We start from the raw sequence: 26154 nt of genomic DNA on the forward strand, positions 1-26154 counted from the left end.
GGAGTTTCCTATAACTTTCAGGCTCCTGAACCAGTGTGGATAACTTCACTCACCTCAACTGAAATGATTCCACAAACTACAGACTCAATTTCAAGGCTCTACAGCTCAAGTTCTCAGTATTAGTTATCTTATTTTTATTTGTACAATTTGTCTTCTTTTGAACATAATTGGTTGTCAGACTCTGTTTATGTAAAGTTTTTCATAAATTCTGCTGTATTTATTTTCCTGTGAACACCTGCAAGAAAATGAATCTAAGGTAGCATATGATAACATAAGACCATATGACAAAGGAGCAGAAGTCGGCCATTCGGCCCGTCGACTCTGCTCCGCCATTCTATCATGAGCTGATCCAATCTCCCATTTAGTCCCACTCCCCCACCTTCTCACCATAACCTTTGATGCCCTGGCTACTCAGGTACCTGTCAATCTCTGCCTAAAATACACCCAATGACTTGACCTCCACTGCCACCCGTGGTAACAAATTCTACAGATTCACCACACTCTGGCTGAAAAAATTTCTTCGCAACTCTGTTCTGAATGGGCGCCCTTCAATCCTTAAGTCATGCCTTCTTGTACTAGACTCCCCCACCATGGGAAACAACTTCACCACATCTACTCTGTCTATGCCTTTCAACATTCAAAATGTTTCTATGAGGGCCCCCCTCATTCTTCTAAATTCCAAGGTGTACAGTCCAAGAGCAGTCAAATATTCCTCATATGTTAACCCTCTCATTCCCAGAATAATTCTAGTGAATCTTCTCTGAACCCTCTCCAATGTCAGCACATCCTTTCTTAAATAAGGAGCCCAAAACTGCACACAGCACTCCAAGTGAGGTCTTACCAGCGCCTTATGGAGCCTCAACATCACATCTCTGCTCCTATACTCTATTCCTCTAGAAATGAATGCCAAAATTGCATTCGCCTTCTTCACCACCGACTCAACCTGCAGATTAACCTTAAGGGTATCCTGCACGAGGACTCCCAAGTCCCGTTGCATCTCAGAGCTTTGAATTCTCTCCCCATTTAAATAATAGTCTGCCCGTTTATTTCTTCTACCAAAGTGCATAACCATACACTTTCCAACATTGTATTTCATTTGCCACTTCTTTGCCCATTCTCCCAATCTATTCAAGTCTCTCTGCAGACTCTGTTTCCTCAGCACTACCAGCCCCTCCACCTATCTTCGTATCATCAGCAAACTTAGCCACAAAGCCATCTATTCCACAATCCAAATCGTTGATGTACAAAGTAAAAAGAAGCAGCCCCAACATGGACCCCTGTGGAACACCACTGGTAACCGGCAGCCAACCAGAATGGGATCCCTTTATTCCCACTCTGTTTCCTGCCAATCAGCCAATGCTCTATCCACGTATATAACTTTCCTGTAATTCCATGGAACATATGCACACTTTGATAATACATTGACTTTGACTTTGCCCTCAAAATAGAAGTTGTGGTTTTGGAGAAGTGTTTCTCCAATAACAGTTGAATTTATGGGACAAAGGCAGAAATATTGCTCTTATGAAGAATTTGTTGAAGGTTTATAAATGTAGATACCTAAAAAGTCAAGAATGAGTTTTAGAAAAGACAAGAAAATAAAAGAGAAATATATCAGCTGATACATGAATATGAATCTCCAGGTTCATGCAATAATATTTCATCTTCACCAGCACTGGAACAATATTATTCAGGAAAGGCTGTAGTATGCAATCAAGTACATTTTTGAGTCAATTAATCCAAGAGCCAATAGGCTGTTTTATGTTAAAATTACAGTATGCAATTAATGTAGTACATATAATAATTAAAAACTTCCCTTTGAATCACAAAATTAAACAGGAATACATTACATGTGGGTCTGCACTACCATTTACTGCATGTGAGCTACTCCTATTTGACTTTCCCAAGAGGCATCAATCTCACACTTGTTAGGATTAAATTCCATCTTTCAATGTTCTGACCAACTTTCCAATTGAACTTTCTCTGGATGTAACTTAATCTGCTAATGCTTCTTTGTAATCCTCAACACCGTCTATTTCATGCTAACAGCAAACATACTAATCATTTGCCTACATTCACATCCAAGCCATTAATTTATAACACAAACAAAAAGGGTCCAGCATAGAGCCCTGTGGTACACTGGTCATAGATTACTAAAAAGCATCCTTTACTTTAGAAATAAACCACTTTCTGGCACATTGAGCCCATACTATCCTATTTCACCCATGTGATCAATTAACAGTGGTGCAGTGCTAGCCGGAGCACGTCCGGTACATCTTTAAGAAAAAAGCCGAAATAAACAAGCTAATTAATTTGGTAACACACATCAAAGTTGCTGGTGAATGCAGCAGGCCAGGCAGCATCTCTAGGAAGAGGTACAGTCGACGTTTCAGGCCGAGACCCTTCGTCAGGACTAACTGAAGGAAGAGATTAGGTGCCGCCCAGGGGTGATTTCAGTATCTCAGAAACAGCTAATCTCCCGGGATTTTTACGCACAACAGACTCCGGAGTTTACAAAGAATGGTGCCAAAAACAAGCAAACATCCAGCAAGTGGCTGTTCTGTGAGCGAAAACATCTTGTTAAATCTACTCGCTGGATTTTTTTTTGTTTTTGGCACCATTCTTTGTAAACTCCAGAGTCTGTTGTGCGTAAAAATCCCAGGAGATCAGCAGTTTCTGGGATATGGACCAATGTAATTGGTTTAATTAGGCATTCAATTACCAGTTTAATTAGTTCAGCACAACACTGTAGCCTATTCCTGTGCTGTACTGTTCTCCGGCCCACCACTTGGGCCTTGCCTTCCAACCATTTATACCATTTTGTATTCACTATGCCTCCAAATATTAGCGTTCATGGTAAACTTCCAAACTGGATTCAAAATTGGCAAAGTAATGAGGCAGAGCATGATGGTGCAGGGTTGCTTTTGTGACAGGAAACCTACTACCAGAGACACAGGAAATTTTGCACATGCTAGCATTCTTGAGCAACATGTTGAAAGTTCCCAGCAGGCCTAGAGAATCCAATAGGAGAGGATAGAAAACCATGGAATGAAGCAAAGAATGGGGTAGTGGAGGTATAATTTATCCATCTGTGCTGATCATCTCATCCTTGACTAAGCTGTTCCACCATTAACACAATCTGTTATGAGTCAACATGATGCTTTCAGATCAGGTTATGCATAGTACATACCTCCGCCGCACTGTTCAGGTGTGTTTCTGGGGTACAGGGGCTAGCGACCCTTGTGCCTGTTATTGCTGAGCAGCAGTGAACCATCTGATTGGCCTATCAGAGTTCTCTTTGGGAACTAGTTGACCTGATCAGCATTTCTGATCTGGCTATTGTTCATGATTGCACTTAATAAAAAAAAAAGGTGGTGGGCAAACAGAAGAAGAAAGTGTAAGAAAGTGGGGGGAGGTGAGGAAGAAATGCAAGAGAGTAGGTGATAGGTGAATCCAAGGGGTCGAGGGGTGAAGTAAAGAGCCAGGTAGTTGATTGGTGAAAGAGATACAGGGCTGGAAAAAGGGAATCTGATAGAAGAGGACAGAAGGCCATGGAAGAAAGGGAAGAGGGAGGACCACCAGAGGGATGTGATGGGCAAGTAAGGAAATAAGGTGAGAGAGGGAAATGGGAACGGTGAAGTGGGTGGTGGGGGGCCATTACTGAAAGTTCGAGAAATCAATGTTTGTGCCATCAGGTTGGAGGCTACCCAGACGGAATATAAGAGTGTTGCTCCACCAAACTGAGTGTGGCCTCATTGCGGGAGTAGAGGAGACCATGGATTTACACGTCGGGTTCATTTTTGTGAACCTCCTTTGAGCCCTCTCCAGTGTCCGCACATCCTTTCTAAGATGGCACCCAAACCTGCTCACAACACTCCAAGTAGGCCTCACCAGTGCTTTATAAAGTCTCAACATGACATCCTTGCTTTTCTCACTGATACCATCAGGTAGGAGGTAGCTGGGAGCACACAGCGATAAGGGGCAGCTTCTTCCCCTCTGCCATCCGATTCCTAAATGGACATTGAATCTTTGGACACAACCTCATTTTTTTTAACTATACAGTATTTCTGCTTTGCACTTTTTAAAAATCTATCCAATATATGTAATTGATTTACCTGTTTATTTTTTTTTCTCTCTGCTAGATTATGTATTGCATTGAACTACTGCTGCTGAGTTAACAAATTTCACATCACATGTCGGTGATAATAAACCTGATTCTGATTCTATATTCTAGTCCTTTTAAATGAATGCCAACATTGCACTTGCCTTCCTCACTACAGACTCAAGCTGCACATTAAACTTTAGGGAATCCTGCACAAGGATTCCCAAGTCTCTTTGTGCCTCAGAGTTTCAAATTTTCTCTTCATTTTACACTTCCCAACAGTGAATTCCATCTGCCATTTTCCCCATTCTCTTAATCTGTCTAAATCCTTCTGTAGCCTCTCTACTTCCTCAAAACTACCTGTCCCCCAGCAAATTTCGTATCATCCATAAACTTTGCAACAAAGTCATTAATTCCATCATCCAAGTCGTTGACATAAAACATAAAAAGAAGTGGATCCACAGACCCCTGTGGAACACCATTAGTCACTGGCAGCCAAATAGCAAAGGCTCCCTTTATTCTCACTCTTTGCCTCCTGCCAATCACCCACTGCTTAATTCATGCTAGAATCTTTCCTATAATACCTTGGGCTCTTAACTTGTTAAGCGCCTCACATGTGGCAACTTGCCAAAGGCCATCTGAAAATCCAAGTACACAACATCAATCAATTCTCCTTTGTCTATCCTGCTTGTTATTTCTTCAAAGAATTACAACAGATTTGTCAGGCAAGATTTTCTCTCGAGGAAACTATGCTGATGACGGCCTATTTTATCATGTGCCTCCAAATACCCAAAACCACATCCTTAACAATCAATTCCAACGTCTTCCCAACCATTGAAGTCAGATTAACTGGTCTATAATTTCCTTTCTTCTGTCTCCCTCCTTCTTGAAGAGTGGAATGACATTTGCAATTTTCCAGTCTTCTGGACCCACTTCAGAATCTAGAATCTTGAAAGATCATTAGTGATGCCCCCATAATCTCTTCAGCCACCTCTTTCACAACCCTGGCGTGTACACCATCTAGTCCAGGTGATTCATCTGCCCTCAGACCTTTCAATTTTCCAAGTACTTTCTACCTAGTAATGGCAACTTCACTCACCTCTGATCTGGCACTCTGGAACTTCCACCATACTGCTAGTGTCTTCCACAGTGAAGACTGATGCAAAATACCTATTCAGTTTGTCCACCATTATGACCTCTCCAGCATCACCTTTCAGTGGTCCGATATCCACTTTCATCTCTCTTTTACACTTTATGTATCTGAAGAAACTTTTGGTGTCCTCTTTAATATTATTGGGTAGTTTTCTTTTATATTCCATCTTTTCCTTCTTAATGACATTTTTAGTTGCCTTTTGTTGCTTTTTAAAAGCTTCCAATCCTCTTAACTTCTCACTAATTTTTGCTCTATTATACACCCTCTCTTTGGCTCGTTATGTTGGCTTTGACTTCTCTTGTTAGCCATGGTTGTGTCATCCTGCCTTTAGAATACTTATTCCTTTCTGAAGATATACATACAGTGGCATACAAAAGTTTGGGCACCCTGGTGAAAATTTCTGTTATTGTGTATAAATAAATAAAGGCACCCATTAGTCTTACGAGACCATGGATCTGCGCCTGGAAAGTCTTCACTCTCCAGGGCACAGGCCTGGGCAAGGTTGTATGGAAGACCAGCAGTTGCCCATGCTGCAAGTCTCCCCTCTCCACGACACCGATGTTGTCCAAGGGAAGGGCAAGGGCCGATACATTTTGGCACCACTGTCGTCGCAGAGCACTGTGTGGTTAAGTGCCTTGCTCAAGGACACAACACGCTGCCTCGGCTGGGACTCGAACTAATGACCTTCAGATCGCTAGTTGAATGCCTTAACCACTTGGCCACATGCCCCACACACGTGAATAGCTAAGCGAGTAAAAGATGACCTGATTTCCAAAAGGCATAAAGTTAAAGATGACACATTTCTTTAATATTTTAAGCAAGATTACTTTTTTTATCTCCATCTTTTACAGTTTCAAAATAACGAAAAAGGAAAAGGGCCTGAAGCAAAAGTTTGGGCACCCTGCATAGTCAGTACTTAGTAACACCCCCCTTGGCAAGTATCACAGCTTGTAAATGTTTTCTGTAGCCAGCTAAGAGTGGTTCAATTCTCGTATTGGGAATTTTCGCCCGTTCTTCCTTACAAAAGGCTTCTAGTTCTGAGAGATTCTTGGGCCATCTTGCGTGCACTGCTCTTTTGAGGTCTATCCACAGACTCTCGATGATGTTTAGGTCGGGGGACTGTGGGGGCCATGGCAAAACCTTCAGCTTGCGCCTCTTGAGGCAGTCCATTGTGGATTTTGAGGTGTGGTTAGGATCATTATCCTGTTGTAGAAGCCATCCTCTTTTCATCTTCAGTTTTTTTTTACAGACTATGTGATGTTTGCTTCCAGAATTTGCTGGCATTTAATTGAATTCATTCTTCCCTCTACCAGTGAAATGTTCCCCATGCCACTGGCTGCAACACAAGCCCAAAGCATGATCGATCCATCCCTGTGTTTAACATTTGGAGAGGTGTTCTTTTCATGAAATTCTGCACCTTTTTTTCTCCAAACATACCTTTGCTCATTGCACCAAAAAGTTCTATTTTAACTTCATCATTCCACAGGACTTGTTTCCAAACTGCATCAGGCTTGTTTATGTAACGTTCCGTTATATTGGCTTGTGTATGTCTAGGGGAAATCCCGCCCATCACCTGCTTCAACACTCCCCTCAGGATCAGTCGCAGCCCGAATCAATCCCAAACAATCATCAGCCAGCACACCCAGTAAATTTTAACAAATAGATATTACTAATTCTATGACATTAATATGAATTTGATACAGAGAGGAAAGTAATGAAAAAAAAAGGCGCCAACACTTATCAAAGTCCAAGTTCTTCGCGCGCTATCGTTGGAGCTCAATCGAATCCGGACAACCACCCAGATCCTGTCGACTCCCGGCTCGGGACCACCCGGAGTGATCGACCGGAGCCTCTCTGCATGTCCGCGGTCCTCCTTGTCTCTCCTCCGACTCCCCGCCAAAAACCCGTCCACCGTCCTCCCCGTCTCTCCTCTGACTCCCCCCCAAAAACCCCCGCACGTCCACCGTCCTCCTCGTCTCTCCTCCGACTCCCCGTCTCTCCACCGACTCCCTGTCTCTCCTCCGTCCTCCCCGTCTCTCCTCCGACTCCCCGTCTCTCCTCCGACCCCCTGTTTCTCCTCCGACTCCCCGTCTCTCCTCTGTCCTCCTCGTCTCTCGTCCGACTCCCCGTCTCTCCTCCGACTCTCCGTCTCTCCTCCGACCCCCCGCCAAAACCCCCATCCACCGTCCTCCCCGTCTCTCCTCCGACCCCCCGTCTCTCCTCCGACTACTCGTCTCTCCTCCGACTCCCCGTCTCTCCGCAGTCCTCCTCGTCTCTCCTCCAACTCCTCGTCTCTCCTCCGACTCTCCCCCAAAAATCACTGCACGTCTGCGGTCCTCCCCGTCTCTCCTCCGACTCCCCCCAAAAAACCCCCGCACGTCCACCGTCCTCCCCATCTCTCCTCCGACTCCCCTCCAAAAACCCCGTCCGCCGTCCTCCCCCTCTCTCCTCCGACACTCTGTATCTCCTTCGACTCCCCGCCAAAACTCCAACTACAGTCAGCATGGTATCCGAAAAGACATCCCCTAACTTCAGCATCTTCTCCACCAGCCTGCTCTTATACGCCGGCGGTACGGGGGAATCTTCAAAATTAAAGGCCTCCTCGGTCAGCCACCCCCCGTTTCCCAATAGTTTTCCTCCAGTGGGCTTCACGGGGGCGCTGGACATCACCGTCACCGGGGACAAGGGCGCGAGGGGCATCCCGCGCTTAAAGGTGATATCCCGCTCCGTTATGTTCCTTACCATCACCCCCATCCGCTGTGCCTGTACAGCTGAGGGCCTCTGCAATTCAGGTCTCACCAGCGCCCCAGCCGGGAACCGGGACTCCCTTTCCAGGTCGTTGGGGGCGTCTACTAGCAGGGCCTCGCCCGCCGATACTCCGGGGAATCTGGGGGTCCCCATCACTAATGCCGCCTCCCCTGGCTGTATCACCTTAGGCCTCGCCTGAGTGCACCACACCGTCCCTCGTTTGCACTCAGGATCCAGCCCCTGGGGGTCACTCACTCCTTCGTACACTGCTCGGAACACGGGGTGTACCGAGAGGGTCTCCAGAAAGTTCTCCCCCGCCCTCTTCTTACAGGCTCCCAAGAGCCGTTGCACCAGAGGGGAGTTAGTCCCCACCAGCAGGGCAGCACCACTGGTTTCCACCGGCTCCGGACAGACCAACACCAGCATCTCAAAGGCTTCTGACACTCCCACATCTCCCTCCGAAAATTCCAATCTCACTGACAAGTACCCATCGTATGGGTAATCATCATCACTTATGCCCCAAATCTCCAATGCGTTAAACGGAGTTACTGGCAAATGCTTCAGATATTTGTTGTAGAACGACCGGTACAGTAAGGTAACCTGCGACCCAGTGTCAAGGATGGCTTTCTCAAAGATTCCCTCTATCCGTAGGGACATGCTGGAAGGGGGTCCCACCATTCCATCAGGAATTTGGGCTTGTTCTTTCTGGGGTTCCATAGCTGTTTTCTGGGAACGTGTTCCTCCCAGACTCCAGTCCGTTCCCTCACTGAGCCTCTCCTAAGTTTCCCGACACCTCTCCCTTCTTGGTGGCCCGGGGGCCCTCCCCCCTCGGCGCATCTCGTCTCTCACAATCCCTCCGCAAGTGGCCAGCTTCCCCACAGCAGTAGCACACCCCCAGCCACTCACATTCCCGCCAGAAATGCCCCTCTCTCCCACAGTTATAGCACCCGCTACCTGCGCCTCTCTCCTCCTGATACGCCCCCCCCCCGGGGACACCTTGGATTTCTCTGATCTCACCCTGGCTACCACCTCCTGAACCGCTGAAGACCGTCCCTGAGGGTCCGAGCCCCCTGGTCGGCCCGAAGCACTCTCCTCGGCACGTACCTCTCTGATCAGCTGTCCAAATGATGGAGGGGGGCTCCACTTAAATGACTGCCGTACACTCCAAGCCACCCTGTCATTCTCCCGGGAACCGTTACATATCTGGCTCATCCTTAACTTCGCCACTTCGTCCTCCCTCACTACCCCTCGTCGCAGCAACCCTGTAAGCTTTCCTTCCAGCCGGAAAACATATTTTGAGAGCTTTTCCCCTCTTCTCTGCCCCATCCGTTGAAACTCCACTAAATGTTTCCAGGGATCTCCTGACAGTCCAAACACTTCCTCCAAAGCGTCCAAACACTCCGATAGGGAAGCCAAGGGGCGTGCCGCTGTCAGATCGCGGACCACCCGGCCACCCCGCCCCTTAACCTTTCCACCAATCGCTGTCTCTTTTCCTCATCCGAAACTGGCTACACCTCTAACAACTGGGATGTATCTTCAACCCAGGTCTCATATTCATCCTCCCCTTCCGGGCCTGGCTCCCGAGAAAATTCTCAGCTTCAGGCTTTGCCCCTCAACCCTTCTCGCCAGGGAGGTAATGGCAGCCATTAACTCGGTAGTCTCATCATGCCCATGAAGCCTGGCAAAACCTTCCCACTCCACACCTCCACCCCTTGCTACTGGCACCCCCCCGGGGGCCTCATCTAGCTCCTCCTCCAGCACCTCCTCACTTTCGTCCTCCGGGAGGGTGTGGAGACCCCACGGCCCTGCCTCCCCCTGGACGTGGACTGTCGCTGGTAGTTCTAAAGTCATGATGTCGGCACTCGTCCGCACCAACATCCAGCTGGCCTCCAGTTCTTTCCCACTCCTTCTAGCTATAAGTTCTACCTGCCCGATACCTTTAATCAGACTCAATCCTCGCACCAGTACATCTGCCGGAATGCGATAATCGACCCCACTTAACACACACGCATGATTCACCAGTACCTCCTCCAATTCACACCAACTTACAATCTTATCTCGATCCATCTTCACACCACTTAGCGCGACGACTAGTACAACTTTACCGAAAAGTCCAAATCCAGGACGGTAGCCCCCACTTGTAATGATCCGTTATATTGGCTCGTGTATGTCTAGGGGAAATTCCGCCCAGCACCTGCTTCAACACTCCCCACCGGGTCAGTCGCAGCCCGAATCAATCCCAAACATCAATCAGCAGCCAGCACATCCAGTAAATTTTAACAAATACACTTTATAAATATTACTAATTCTATGACATTAATATGAATTTGATACAGAGAGGAAAGTAATGAAAAAAAAAGGCGCCAACACTTATCAAAGTCCAAGTTCTTTGCGCACTACCGTTGGGGCTCAATCGAATTCAGACGACCACCCGGGTCCTGTCGACTCACGGCTCGGGACCACCCGGAGTGATCAACCGGAGCCTCTCCGCACGTCCACCATCCTCCCCGTCTCTCCTCCGACTCCCCGTCTCTCCTCCGTCCTCCCCGTCTCTCCTCCGACTCCCCGCAAAAAACCCCCGCACGTCCACCGTCCTCCCTGTCTCTCCTCCGACTCCCCCCCAAAAACCCCCGCATGTCCACCGTCCTCCTCGTCTCTCCTCCGACTCCCTGTCTCTCCTCCGACTCCCTATCAAAAACCCGTCCACCGTCCTCCCCGTCTCTCTTCCAACTCCCCATCTCTCCTCCGACTCCCCGTCTCTCCTCCGTCCTCCCTGTCTCTCCTCCGACTCCCCGTCTCTCCTCCGTCCTCCCCGTCTCTACTCCGACTCCCCGCCAAAAACCCCCGCACGTCCACCGTCCTCCGTCTCTCCTCCGACTCCCCCCCAAAAACCCCCGCACGTCCACCGTCCTCCTCGCCTCTCCCCCGACTCCCTGTCTCTCTTCCGACTCCCCATCAAAAACCCGTCCACCGTCCTCCCCGTCTCTCTTCCAACTCCCCGTCTCTCCTCCGACTCCCCGTCTCTCCTCCGACTCCCCGCCAAAAACCCCCGCACGTCCACCGTCCTCCCTGTCTCTCCTCCGACTCCCCACCAAAAACCCCGTCCACCGTCCTCCTTGTCTTTCCTCCGACTCCCCGTCTCTCCTCCGTCCTCCCCGTCTCTCCTCCATCCTCCCCATCTCTCCTCCAACTCCCCACCAAAAACCCCCGTACGTCCGCCGTCCTCTCCGTCTTTCCTTTGACTCCCCCCCAAAAACCCCCGCACGTCCACCATCCTCCCCATCTCTCCTCCGACTCCCCGTCTCTCCACCATCCTCCTAGTCTCTCCTCCGACTCCCCGCCAAAAACCCCCGCACGTCCACCATCCTCCCTGTCTCTCCTCCGACTCCCCGTCTCTCCTCCGACTCCTCATCTTTCCTCCGACTCCACGCCAAAAACTCCCGCACGTCCATCGTCCTCCCCGTCTCTCCTCCGACTCCCCGCCAAAAACCCCGTCCACCGTCCTCCTCGTCTCTCCTCTGACTCCCCGTCTCTCCTCCGACTCCCCGTCAAAAACCCCGTCTACCATCCTCCCCGTCTCTCCTCCGACTCCCCGCCAAAAACCCCCGCACGTCCACCGTCCTCCTCGTCTCTCCTCCGACTCCCCGTCAAAAACCTCCGCACATCCACCGTCCTCCTCATCTCTCCCCCGACTCCCTGTCTCTCCTCCGACTCCCCATCAAAACCCCCGCACGTCCACCGTCCTCCTCGTCTCTCCTCTGACTCCTCGTTTCTCCTCCGACTCCCCGCCAAAAACCCCCACACGTCCACCGTCCTCCCCGTCTCTCCTCCGACTCCCCGCCAAAAACCCGTCCACTGTCCTCCCCGTCTCTCCTCCGTCCTCCCCGTGTCTCCTCCGACTCCCCGCCAAAAACCCCCGCACGTCCACCGTCCTCCGTCTCTCCTCCGACTCCTTGTCTCTCCTCCAACCCCCTGCCAAAAAGCCCCGCACGTCCACCGTCCTCTGTCTCTCCTCCGACTCCCCATCAAAAACCCGTCCACCGTCCTCCCCGTCTCTCCTCCGGCTCCCCGCCAAAACCCCCGCACGTCCACCGTCCTCCTCGTCTCTCCTCCGACTCCTCGTTTCTCCTCCGACTCCCTGCCAAAAACCCCCGCACATCCACCGTCCTCCCCGTCTCTCCTCCGACTCCCCGCCAAAAACCCGTCCACCGTCCTCCCCGTCTCTCCTCCGACTCCCCATCTCTCCTCCGTCCTCCCCGTCTCTCCTCCGACTCCCTGCCAAAAACCCCCGTATGTCCGCCGTCCACTCCGTCTCTCCTCCGACTCCCCCCCAAAAACCCCCGCACGTCCACCGTCCTCCCCGTCTCTCCTCCGACTCCCCGTCTCTCCTCCGACTTCCCGCCAAAACTCAGCCCACAGTCATATCATACAGCATGGTATCCGAAAACAAAACGATACATAACCACCTATTGGCTAATAGAACGCTGCTATCTCACTTTAAAGATAAAAACAAACTGCTAGCGCAAACTCTCTTCAGCGTTTAACACAACAAAGCCGCATTCCCCAGATTAACATAACAAAGTCGCCATTTTAACTCTAACAAAAAGAAAGACCCCGTACATTTTTCCTTTGCAAACTTCTGACGCTGAATTTTGTGGTGAGGATGCAGGAAAAGTTTTCTTCTGATGACTCTTCCATGAAGGTCATACAAATATGTCCTGCAGGTGTCACTGCACAGTAGAAGAGTGCACCACCACTCCAGAGTCTGCTAAATCTTGCTGAAGGTCTTTTGCAGTCAAACGGGGGTTTTGATTTGCCTTTCTAGCAATCCTACAAGCAGTTCTCTCGGAAAGTTTGCTTGGTCTTCCAGACCTCAACTTGACCTCCACCATTCCTGTTAACTGCCATTTCTTAATTACATTACAAACTGAGGAAATGGCTACCTGAAAACGCTTTGCTATCTTCTTATAGCCTTTTCCTGCTTTGTGGGCATCATTTATTTTAATTTTCAGAGTGCTAGGCAGCTGCGTAAAGGAGCCCATGGCTGTGATTGTTGGGACAAGGTTTGAGGAGTTCGGGTATTTATAAAGCTTTGAAATTTGCATCACCTGCCCTTCCCTAATGATGACTGTGAACAAGCCATAGCCTTAACAAGCTAATTAAGGTCTGAGCCTTTGGTTAAAGTTATCTGAGAGCTCAAGTCTCTTGGGATGCCCAGACTTTTGCATGGTGCTCCTTTCCTTTTTTTCCCACTCTAAAATTGTACAAAACAAAAATAATGCACTAATCTTGCTTAAAATGTTGAAAAGAATGTTTCATCTTTAAATTTATGACTTTTGGAGATCAGTTCAACTTCTACTCACTTAACTATTCACAATAACAGAAATTTGACCAGGGGTGCCCAAACTTTTGCATGCTGTTCTAAAAAGCCATCTCTATGCATTCTAGAAATTCCCCCTCTTGGGATCGAGCACCAACCTGATTTTCCCAATTGGATATTGAAATCCCCCATGACTACTGTAACATTGCCCTTTTGGTATGCATTTTCTATCTCCCATTATAATTTGTACACCGCATCCTTATTACTGTTTGGGGTATATAGCTCCTATCAGGCTCTTTTTACTCTTGCAGTTCCTTAGATCTATCCACAATAATTCAACACCTTTTGACTCTTTATCACTTCTTTCTAATGACTTGATTTCATTTTTTAACTAAAAGAGTCCCACCACCACCTCTGCCTACCTACCTGTCCTCTCAACAAAATGTGTATGCTTGGACATTAAGCTCCCAGTTTTAATCTTCTTTCAGCCATGATTCGGTGATGCCTACAACATCATACATGCCAATCTGCAACTGTGCTACAGGTTCATCAACCTTATCCCATATACTGCGCACATATAACACCTTCAGTTCTCTATTCACTCTTCTCGATTTTGTCTGCCTTTTACATTGCAACTCATCCTGTTGACTGCAATTTTGCCCTGTCATCAGCCTCTCATTATTAGGAGTCTTATTACAGATTGCCTTTGTTTGTAAAATAACAGACAAAAATAGAGTTAGCTAGAATTTCAAAACAAATTAAAGACCTGGATAACACTTATGTAGTTTCTCCTAATGTTGATTTATTTAAACAAAGGGTTGAACTTCAATCACAATATAATTTACTATTAACTTATCCTATTGAAAGAAATTTGCTTAACTTAAAAAGTCAATTTTATATGTTTGGAGATAAAAGTGACAAGCTATTAGCATCTCAACTTAAAGCAGTTAGAGCTAAAAGACAAATTTTAAAAATTCGTAAGGGAAATGGTAGTTTAGCTTGTAGTTATGAAGAAATTAATAAAATTTTTCAAGACTATTACAGTGAACTCTATAAATCTCAGTTTCCAGCTGACCCTTCTAATATGTATGCCTTTTTACAAAAGACTGATTTTCCTAGAATATCTGTCGAAGATCAGCAAATTCTTGATGCTCCTTTTACTGAAAGAGAAATTCAGAAAGCTATTCTTTCAATGCAATCTGGTAAAGCTCCTGGATTGGATGGTTTTTCTGCAGGATTTTATAAAAAATTTGAAGATTTGCTTATTGGAAATACCTAAAGATTCTTTTCTGCTAGCAGAGTTACCTTCCACATTTTATGAAGCTTCTAATTCTTTAATTCTTAAGAAAGATAAAGACCCTACTGATTGTGCTTCATATAGACCTATTTCATTATTAAATGTGGATGCTAAAGTTCTTTGAAAAATAATGGCTAATCGGATGGAGAATATACTAGCTAAAATTATTTCTCAGGATCAAACAGGTTTTATAAAAGGCCGTTATTCTTTTTCTAACACTCGGAGATTGTTAAATATTATATACCCATCCCTCTCTAAGACTCCCCAATGTGTTGTTTCTCTAGATGCTGAAAAGGCATTTGATAGAGTTGAATGGAAATATCTATTTAAAGTTTTAGAGAAATTTAGCTTTGGTACTAATTTTAGTAAATGGATTAGATTGATATATAAAAGCCCTATTGCCACTGTTATTATTAATAACTGTAGATCCCCCTTTTTCCGACTTTCGCAGGGTACGAGACAAGGATGTCCGTTAAGCCCTTTATTATCTAATTTGATGTTGGAACCTTTGGCTATTGCACTTCGTGAAGCTAAAAATATTCAAGGATTTTCTATAAATGGGACTATTCATAAGATCTCCCTTTATGCAGATGATCTTTTGGTTTATGTTTCGAATCCCGAAGAATCTATTCCTAGTTTATTGAAATTATTAAGTGAATTTGTATTGTTTTCAGGATATAAATTAAACCTGCATAAAAGTGAATTATTTCCTTTAAATTATTCTGCTTCTATATATGATGAGATTCCTTTAAAAGTTATGGATTCTTTTAAATATTTAGGTATTATCATCACTAAAAATTATGGAGACCTTTATAGAGCTAATTTAGTTCCCTCAATGGATTTTATGAAGCAATTTTTTTCTAGATGGAATCCACTTACACTTTCGTTAGCCGGTCGAATTCATGCAGTTAAAATGATGATTTTACCAAAATTTTTATATATATTTCAAAATATTCCTATTTTTCTAACTAAGAAGTTTTTTGATCAGGTTGACTCTATTATTTCATCTTTTGTTTGGAATAATAAAAGACCAAGAATTGGAAAATGTCATTTACAAAAATTAAAAAAGGATGGAGGTCTTACTTTGCCTAATTTAAGAATGTATTATTGGGCGGTTAATATACGTTATGCATGTTCTTGGTTATATTGGACCAATAAAAAGGAACGACCACCTTGGGTTGATCTGGAATTGAAAATTGTGAAACAATTTCATTTAACTTCGTTATTAGGAGCTCCTTTACCTGTACAATTAGCCAAAATTTCTATTCTAAATATAAATCCTATGATTTATCAATCATTATGAATCTGGTACCAGATTCATAAGTTTTTTATCTTAAAAAATTTAACCTTTTTAGTTTAATTTATTGAAACTATTTATTTAAACCTTCACTTAGTGATCCTACCTTTTCTCTTTGGAGGAATAAAGGAATTTTTTCCTTTATGGATTTGTTTGAAGAAGGCCAATTGATGTCCTTTGAGAAATTAGTAACTAAATACTCTCTCTCATATTCACATTTTTTGCAATATCTTCAGGTCAGACATTTCTTACAAGAATATTTAAGTAATTTTCCATATATACAAGACTCTGACCTGTTAGACATCATTTTAAAAAAGAACCCTTTAGTGGAAGGTTTCATTGGGAAAATTTATAATTTACTATTACAACAGGATAACTATCTTTTACTTAAGATTAAGCAAGATTGGGAAAGAGAGCTTAACTTGACCTTGATAACAGAGGATTGGTTCCGAATTTTGAAGCTGGTTACTCTTCTTCGATTTGTGCCAGTCAGTCTCTAATTCAATTTAAAATTGTACATCATTATTATTTGACAAAGGAGAGATTGTCTGCAATATTTCCTACTGTAAATAGTCAGTGTGATAGATGCAAAACTGAGATAGCTACATTGACACATATGTTTCGGTCGTGTTCTGTATTGAAACAATTTTGAAAATCTATTTTTTCTACAATTTCTAAAGCTTTAAAAATCAATTTACAACCTAATAAATTGACAGTTTTGTTTGGTATAATTCCTCAATATATTCACAGTATTTCTATATCAGACCAATATGTAATTGCATTTGTCACACTATTGGCTAGAAGGGCTATTTTATTAAAATGGAAAGGTGCCTCTGCTCCCACTTTGATACAATGGTTCTCTCAGGTGATGTTATGTCTTAGTTTCGAAAAAATTAGAAGTCAAACTTTTGATCCTAGATTTGACTTCGAGAAAAGGTGGGGTTCTTTTGCCCATTATTATCATTTGATTTGAGTTAATAAAGATGGTCCTCTTCTGATGCTTGGGTATATGGATTTGGTTGGCGGATTGATGTCTTTTTTTATGGAAGCTTGTATGGTGTATTGCTCCGGGTTTGTGCTCCAAATGGGTTTTCTTTCCCCTGTTTTTTTTGTTATTAGGGTTTTTTTTTGTTTTAGTTAGTAGGGGTTCTTTTTTCTTTCTTTTTTCCATTAAAAACAAAAGCTTTAACATTTTGTTTTTTTTTATTATTATTGATATACTGTTCAGTTTGGTTGATAGTTTCACTCTTATTCTACATCTGGATATGTTGTCTTGATTATTTTGATGTATCTTTCTCTGTTGTTGATTTTCAATAATAATTAATAAAAAAGATTTAAAAATGAAAAAAAATAACTACCTCACCCTCAGCATTTTCACTCTTGTTCCCATCTCCTTGCCAAATTAGTTTAAACCCTCCTGAACATCTCTAGTAAACCTGCCTGCAAGGATATTGGACCTCCTCGGGTTTAGTTGTAAGCTGTCCCTTTTGTACAGTCATACCTTCCCCAGAAGAGATCCCAATGATCCATAAATATAAACTCTTGCCCCTTGCACCAGTTCCTCAGCCATGCATTCACCTGCCAAATCACCTTATCTTGCTCTCACTGGCATGTTGCATGGTTGAGGGCTGTTTCTCAGACTGGAGGCTTGCATCTAGTGGTGTGCCACAGAGGTCAGTGCAGGAACATTTGGTTGTTTGTAATTTATATAAATGACGTGGATGTAGATGTACATTAGAAATGGTTAGACTGCGGAGAAACAAAAATAGGTGATGTTGTAGATAGTGTAGGTGGTTATGAAAATTATAAGGGGATCTTGATCAGCTGGGTATGTGGGCAGAGGATTGGCAAATGGCTCTCAATCCAGATAAAGGGAAGGTATTCCATTTTGGGAGAATAAACCAGAGCAGGGCTTGTACAGTAAAAGGTATGGCCCTGTGGAGTGTTATGGAACAGAGGGACCTGGGAGTGCAAGTGTATGGTGAATGCAGCATCACAGGTGGATAGGGTGGTGAAGGTGATGTTGTGCACACTGGTCTCATCAGTCAGGACATTGAGTATAAGAGTTATAAGGAGAGGTTGTGTAGTTTAGAAATTTTTTCCCTGGATCGTGAGGGGCATGGACTACATGAAAACCCATAATCTCTTTACCAGGGAGGAGATGCTAAAAACAGAAAGGCATAGATTTAAGATCAGAGACAAGAGATTTAAATGCAGTGCAGTTAAATCAGTGCAGTTTCTTCACACAAAGGATTGTGTGAATTTGGAAAGAACTACCAGAAATAGTGATTGAAGTGGGCATATTAGCATCATTTAGAATCCAGGAAGGGGCGGTCAGGAGAAAACACACCAGTCCTCATCAAGGGTCAGCAGTGGAAAGGATGAGTAGTTTCAAGCTACTGGGTGTCAACATCTCAGAGGATCTATCCTGGGCCCAGTATATTAATGCAATCATGAAGAAGGCACAACAGCAGCTACATTTCAGTAGGAGTTTGGTGAGATTTGGAATGTACAAAAGAAGAGCAAACTTCTACAGATGCACCGTGCAGACCATTCTGATTGGTTGCATCACCTTCTGGTATGGAGGCTCCAATACACAGGATGGCAAGAAGCTGCAGAGGGTTGAACTCAGCCAGCTCCATCAAGGGCACAAGCCACTCAATATACTATTGAGGGCATCTTCAAAAGGCAGTGCCTTAAGGTGGTAGCAACCATCATTAAGGACTCTCACCATCTGAACTACTACTATGTCGACTCAGGCCTAGGGGGCAATCTGAGGCAATCTGATTACAATCATCAGAGAGAAGGTAGAGGAGGCAGAGAATAAACTTTGAACCTGGATGAGGAAGTGGAGGGATGGGTTAGCAAGTTTGCTGATGACACAAAGGTTGGAGGTGCTGTGGATAGTGTGAAGGGCTGTCAGAGGTTACAGTGGGACATTGATAGGATGCAAAACTGGGCTGAGAACTGGCAGATAGAATTCAACCCAGATAAATGTGAAGTGGTTCATTTTGGTAGGTGAAATATGATGGCAGAATATAGAATTAATGGTAAGACTCTTGGCAGTGTGGAGGATCAGAGGAATCTTGGGGTCCGTGTCCATAGGACGCTCAAAGCAGCTGCGCAGGTTGACTCTGTGGTTAAGAAGGCATATGGTGTACTGGCCTTCATCAATCGTGGAACTGAATTTAGGAGCCGAGAGGTAATGTTGAAGCTATATAGGACCCTGGTCAGACCCCACTTGGAGTACTGTGCTCAGTTCTGGTCGCCTTACTACAGGAAGAATGTGGAAGCCATAGAAAGGGTGCAGAGGAGATTTACAAGGATGTTGCCTGTGTACAGGGTCTTTTTTTTGTATGTTAAATTTAAAATGCTTCTTTGTTATGTAAAATGCTGAGAAAATCCTTCTCGCTAGCAGTTTGTTGAATCACGTTACTGATAAGAGGATATTATGAACCAATTGGGATAGTTGTTATGGTTTTGGTGTATTTGAAGATACTGTATGCGCGGGGTTTTGGGGCAGAAGGCGGGAGAACGAGACAGAGGATGGACGAGGTGCTGTGATGTCCGCTAATAGGGGCGGACCCCGAGGAGGGTGTTCGGCGAGGAGACGGAGACGGACTCGTGTGGAGCGTCTGGTCGACCACCGTTGTTGGTCCCAGGCGGCTGGTCGAGGTGGTCCGAGGGGTCACAGGGTGAAGAAGAAGGTTCTTGAGCTCCAACTGTTTTGTGCACGAAGAGATTGAACTTTGATAAGTGTGGCGCCTCTTATTTTCCTTTTATATTTTATTCTCTATTAATTATATAGTTCCAGTAATACCTATAACCTGTAAATCATTCAATCGTATCTGGCATATTGTCTGTTATTTGGGTGGGGTGGGGTACATCACACAGCATCCACACAAACTAATTACCCAGTTTGGCAGCGCCGAGGCTGTTTCCCTAGACAACAGCGAGCCCAGCGACCCTGAGGGTGGCCAGGGGGGCTACACCTGGATTGGGAAGCATGCCTTATGAGAATACGTGGAGTGAACTTGGCCTTTTCTCCTTGGAGCAACAGAGGATGAGAGGTGACCTGATATTGGTGTATAAGATAATGAGAGGCACTGATCGTGTGGATAGTCGGAGGCTTTTTCCCAGGGCTGAAATGGTTGCCACAAGAAGACACAGGTTTAAGGTGCTGGGGAGTAGGTACAGAGGAGATGTCAGGGGTAATTTTTTTACTCAGAGACTGGTGAGTGCGTGGAATGGATTGCTGGCAATGGTGGTGGAGGCAGATACGATAGGATCTTTTAAGAGACTTTTGGATAGGTACATGGAGCTTAGAAAAATAGAGGGCTATAGGTATGCCAGGTAATTTCTAAGGTAGGGACATGTTCGGCACAACTTTGTGGGCCGAAGGGCCTGTATTGTGCTGTAGGTTTTCTATGTTTATGTAACTTGGACCAACCTTATTCACTCGCACAGCAACCTTGAAACTTACAGAATTATGCTCTTCGTCTCAAAAAAAAACATCGTGGACACACTTAATCCCATCATTAAAGCAAAACCAGTCAATACTGGGTAAGTTAATAATTCCTCACCATTGCAAACCTTCAGTTGGACACTGCTTGGGTCAGATTCCATCAGACACCACAGAGGGATTTCAATACAACAATAAGAATCTTAAAATTGATGCTGTTTACTAGGAGCCATTCTGGGCCAGTGTTGAAAGGGTTTAGTTCAAATGAGGGTACCAATGGCAGAGTTGTGACTGGGAGAGGAGAGTTCAGAGGGAAAAGAGGCATGAAGAGGGTTTTAGCAGTAGGTGGGCTGATAATGAACATTGAATGGATACAGCACAGGAACAGACCCTTTCGCCCTCCATGCTGTGACAAACTAACCCGTAATTAAATGCTTAACTAATCTAATCCCTTGTGTTTGAATATTTCCCCACTGTACCCTCTAAACTTTAATCAGATACCCTACCGCCCTCCAACCATCGCTCAGCCTCATATGTTCCATGGAAAACAGGCCCAGCTTATCACATCCTCCCTGTAAGTGTGGAGAACAGAACACAGTACTTCAAATGGACTAACTAATGCTTTATATTGTGGTATTACAACCTCCATATTCTATATATTCCTCATGTTCCTTGTGATTTCTTTCTTTATCTGTATTTAACTGCACTCTCAAATCCCTCATCTCAATGATGAAGGATAAAAAGAGTCTCTCACTCTTTGAACATATTGTTAGTAGCCCTGAACTATCAACAGCACCTCCTGAAACTGTCCTGTACGAAGCTGCTATCTTTCCTCCCAAGGTTGAATTATCTAATACTATAGGGTATGCATTGAAGTTGAGAGGGGGAAGTTCAAAAGTGATGCTTTTTAATCACACAGTGCTGGGTGCCTGAAATGCACTATCATGGGTGGTGGTTGAGGCAAATACAAACAAGGTGTTTAAGGGGCTCTTACATAGGAAGGTGGATGTGCAGAGAAAGGATGGATGTGGACTACATGCAAACAGAAGAAATTAGAAGGCACAACATCGTGGACAGAAGGGTCTGTTTCTGTGCTACACTGTTTTGTTCTATTATGAGAGGCATAGACAGGATTGATAGTGATAAATCTGTTCTCTTTTTGAGAGTCTATAACCGGACTACATAAGTTTAAGTTCAGTAATGGAATACAGAGAGAAGATTGAAGGGATATTCCCCTCCTTTTCCTAAAGCTGGTTGGGATCTAGAACAAGCTGCCTCAGTGGGTGATGAAGGCAGAGATTCTCACCACATTTAAGAAATGAGCACAAATTGCTAAGGCATAAAAGGCAACAGAATGAATCTGAGATGTGGGATATCCTTGGGTCCAACCTCATTGCTGTGCTTTACTACTGGATGATTCTCATGATTCTGGACATTGCCAGCTAGTGCTAACATTGTACCAGAGAGGAACCTGTTACAACCAACTCAGTGCTCTGACCTTTTCTCCCGGTGAGAGGTCAGAAGTCTGCCGCACGATTATGTCGATCATCACCATCATGTCAGTTCGGTAGAAAATTCTCGCCGTATCTTTGTCCGCAAACACGTCCTGCAGAAATTTGAGAACTGAGTGTGGTGGTTGGGGCTGGTGCTTGAAGATACTAACTGGATCATCTAAGGAGACAAGTAAAATATGATATTACCTCAGTGGATAGAACACACTTTAAAAACACTTGAACAGATCTCTGGAAGCTCATGGCAAGGAAAGTCCTGGGTGGTTGATTAGTGCAGTCATTATTTGTGCCATGAGCTGGTGGGGGAATAAAGAAAAAAGTCCATAAATGACAGAATTTACAGCAGACACACAGCCACTCATACATCTTCACACGAATCAAAATACTTTCACATGAACTAGAAACAGGAACACTTTCACAGCTGTTCTAACATTCCGGATGGCTGATCTCCACTGCATTATACTACTCCCATGTCCCTCAAAGCCCGGTAATCTATTGCTATCTGACTTGTAAGAACTCATTGAATGAATCCCCACAGCTCTCCAGAGGAGAAAATTCCTAAAGTCTCCACCCTCATCTCACTCCCAGACTGCCTGTCCTTCACTGTGCAACAGAGCTTGCCTCAAGTTTCTACAGCCAGGAAATAGCCTCCATGTCCTGTGTCCAGCCACCAAACAAATTTGCAAGATTTCATGAGATTCTTTCTCATTCTTCTAACTGTGGTGTACACCAGCATTGTTACAGCAAATGCATCTTCCAATGGGCCTGGAAATCAGAACAGTGCACAACATCCTAGGTGGAGTCCCATCACCATCCTGGTGCCTCTGACACCGTGGGTGTGGTCATTGAGTTATACAGTGCAGTGGATTTAATTTGGCTTTCTTGACACTGATCAACAGAAAAGGATTCTTCCGTGTCAAAGTGAAAACAGATCTCTACAAAGTGATGTAAATTAATTACAAATATAAAACACAAAATAATTGACTGCATAAGTATTCATTCCCCCCCCCCCCCTTTAATATGACACACCAAATCATCACTGGTGCAGCCAATTCATTTTAGAAATCACATAATCAGTTAAATGGAGATCTGTGTGTAGTCTGGTTGTTTCAATTGATTGTGGTGAAAATACATCTGTATCTGGAAGGTCCAACTGCTGGTGAGTCAGTATCCTGGCAAAAACTACACCAGGAAGTCAAAAGGACACTACCTCCAAACATCTCCGCAAAAAGGCTATTGAAAAGCACAAGTCTGGAGATGGATACAGAAAATTTCCAAGTCACTGAATACCCCTTGGAGTACACTTCAATCAATCATTAAGAAATGGAAAGAATATGGCACAGCTGTAAATCTGCCTAGAGTAGGCTGTGCTCAAAAACGGAATGACTGTGCAAGAGGGCAGCTAGTGAGGGAGACCTACGACAACTCTGGATAGGTTCCAAGCTTCAGTGGCTAAAATGGGAGAGACTGCACATACATCACTGTTGACCAGTTGCCTCACCAGTCGCAGCTTCATGGGAGAGTGGAAAAGAGAAAGCCACTGTTGAAAAAACTCACATGAAATCTTGGCTACAGTTTGCTAGAAGGCACATGGGAGGCTCTGAAGTCAGCTGGAAGAAGATATTATGGTCTGATGAAACCAAAATTGAGCTTTCTGGCCATCAGACTAAATGTTATGTTTGGCGTAAGCCAAACACTGCACATCATCAAAAAGACACCATCCCTACCAGGCAGCTTGGTGGTAACTGCATCATGCTGTGGGGATGCATCACTGAATCAGGCCCCAGAAGGCTTGGAAAGGTAGATGGTTAAATGAATTGCAGCTAAATACAAGGAAATCCTGGAGGAAAACCTGATGTAGTCTGCAAGAGAACTGCAAGAAGATTTGTTTTCCAGTGAGACAATGATCCCAACTTAAAGCCAAAACTACACAGGAATGGCTTAAAAACAAAAAAGTTAACGTCCTGGAGTGGCCAAGTCAGAGTCCAGACCTTAATCCAATAAAGAATTTGTGGCTGGATTTGAAAAGGGCTGTTCACTCACGATTCCCATGCAATGTGACAGAGCTTGAGCAGTTTTGTAAAGAAGAATGGGGAAAAATTAAAGTATCCAAATGTGCAAAGGTGACAGAGACCTATCCACACAGACTCAAGGCTGTAATTGCTGCCAAAGGTGCATGTGCTAAATACTGACTTGAAGAGGGTGAATGCTTATGCAACCAATTATTCTGTATTTTATATTTGTGATTAATTTAGATCACTTTGTAGAGATCTGTTCTTACTTTGACACAAAGGTGTCCTTTCTGTTGATCAGTGTCAAAAACCCAATTAAATACACTGTGATTCAATGTTATAACCATATAACTATATAACAATTACAGCATGGAAACAGGCCTTCTCGGCCCTTCTAGACCATGCCGAACTCCTACTCTCACCTAGTCCCACCGACCTGCACTCAGTCCATAACCCTCAATTTCCTTCCTGTCCATATATCTATCCAATTTAACTTTAAACGAAAACATCGAACCTGCCTCAACCACTGCTGCTGGAAGCTCATTCCACACAGCCACCACTCTCTGAGTAAAGTAGTTCTCCCTCATGTTACCCCTAAACTTTTGCCCTTTAACTCTCAACTCATGTCCTCTTGTTTGAATTTCCCCAACGCTCAATGGAAAAAGCCTGTCTACGTCAACTCTATCTATCCCCCTCATAATTTTAAACACCTCTATCAAGTCCCCCCTCAACCTTCTACTCTCCAAAGAATAAAGACCCAACTTGTTCAACCTTTCTCTGTAACTTAGGAGAAGAAACCCGCGCAACATTTTAGTAAACCTCCTCTGTACTCTCTCAATTTTATTGACATCTTTCCTATAGTTTGGTGACCAGACCTGTACACAATACTCCAAATTTGGCCTTACCAATGCCTTATACAATTTCAACATTACACCCCAACTCCTATACTCAATGCTCTGATTAATAAAGGCCAGCACACCAAAGGCTTTTTTCACAACCCTATCCACATGAGATTCCACCTTCAGGGAACGATGCACCATTATTCCTAGATCCCTCTGTTCTACTGCATTCTTCAATGCCCTATTATTTACCATGTATGTCCTATTTTGATTAGTCCTACCAAAATGTAGCACCTCACATTTTTCAGCATTAAACTCCATCTGCCATCTTTCAGCCCACTCTTCTAACTGGCCTAAATCTCTCTGCAAGGTTTGAAAACCTACTTCATTATCCACAATGCCACCTATTTTAGTATCATTTGCATACTTACCAATCCAATTTACCACCCCATCATCCAGATCATTAATAGATATGACAAACAACATTGGACCCAGTTCAGATCCCTGAGGCACACCGCTACACACCATCCTCCAATCTCACACACAGTTATCCACCAATACTCTCTGGTGTCTCCCATCCAGCCACTGCTGAATCCATTTCACTACTTCCATATTAATGCCTAACGATTGAACCTTCCTAACTAACCTTCTGAGTGGAACCTTGTCAAGTCCTTACTGAAGTCCATATAGACAACATCCACCGCTTTACCCTCGTCAACTTTCCTAGTAACCTCATCAAAAAATTCAATAAGATTTGTCAAACATGACCTTCCACGCACAAATCCATGTTGACTGTTCCTAATCAGACCCTGTCTATCCAGATAATCATATATACCATCTCTAAGAATACTTTCCATCAATTTACCCACCACTGACGTCAAACTTACAGGCCGATAATTGCTAGGTTTACTCTTAGAACCCTTTTTAAACAATGGAACCACATGAGCAGTACACCAATCCTCCGGCACCATCCCCGTTTCTAACGACATTTGAAATATTTCTGTCAGAGCCCCTGCTATTTCCACAGTAACTTCCCTCACGGTCCTAGGGAATATACCAGAGACTTATCCACTTCTATATTCCTTAAAAGCGCCAGTACTACCTCCTCTTTAATCGTCATACTTCCCATAACTACCGTTCTTCTTTCCTGTACCTCACACAATTCAATATCCTTCTCCTTAGTGAATACTGAAGAAAATAAATTGTTCAAAATCTCCCCCATCTCTTTTGGCTCCGCACATAGCCGTCCACTCTGATTCTCTAAGGAACCAATTTTATCCCTTGCTATCCTTTTGCTATTTATACAACTGTAGAAACCCTTTGGAGTTATTTTCACCTCACTTGCTAAAGCTGCCTCGTATCTTCTTTTAGCTTTTCTAATTTCTTTCTTAAGATTCTTTTTACATTCTTTATATT

At 44.4% G+C, this 26154-nt stretch overlaps 1 protein-coding gene across 4 annotated transcripts in view; it reads right to left on the bottom strand.

Annotated features, from left to right (window-relative positions):
* The window catches only part of LOC134356693 (NCK-interacting protein with SH3 domain-like), a 279402-nt gene that overhangs the window by 11442 nt on the left and 241806 nt on the right, over nt 1–26154 (bottom strand). For 3 of the 4 annotated variants that reach the window (XM_063067734.1, XM_063067733.1, XM_063067731.1), the window contains 2 exons: nt 21875–22047; nt 16342–16410 (listed from right to left, as the gene is read on the bottom strand). In XM_063067734.1, the coding sequence (XP_062923804.1) occupies nt 16342–16410; nt 21875–22047 (242 nt within the window). The remainder of the gene's footprint in view (nt 1–16341; nt 16411–21874; nt 22048–26154) is intronic. The other variant, XM_063067732.1, reaches the window with a different exon arrangement.

This window comes from Mobula hypostoma, chromosome 15 (assembly GCF_963921235.1).
Source record: "Mobula hypostoma chromosome 15, sMobHyp1.1, whole genome shotgun sequence".
Classification (NCBI taxonomy): Eukaryota; Metazoa; Chordata; class Chondrichthyes; order Myliobatiformes; family Myliobatidae; genus Mobula; species Mobula hypostoma.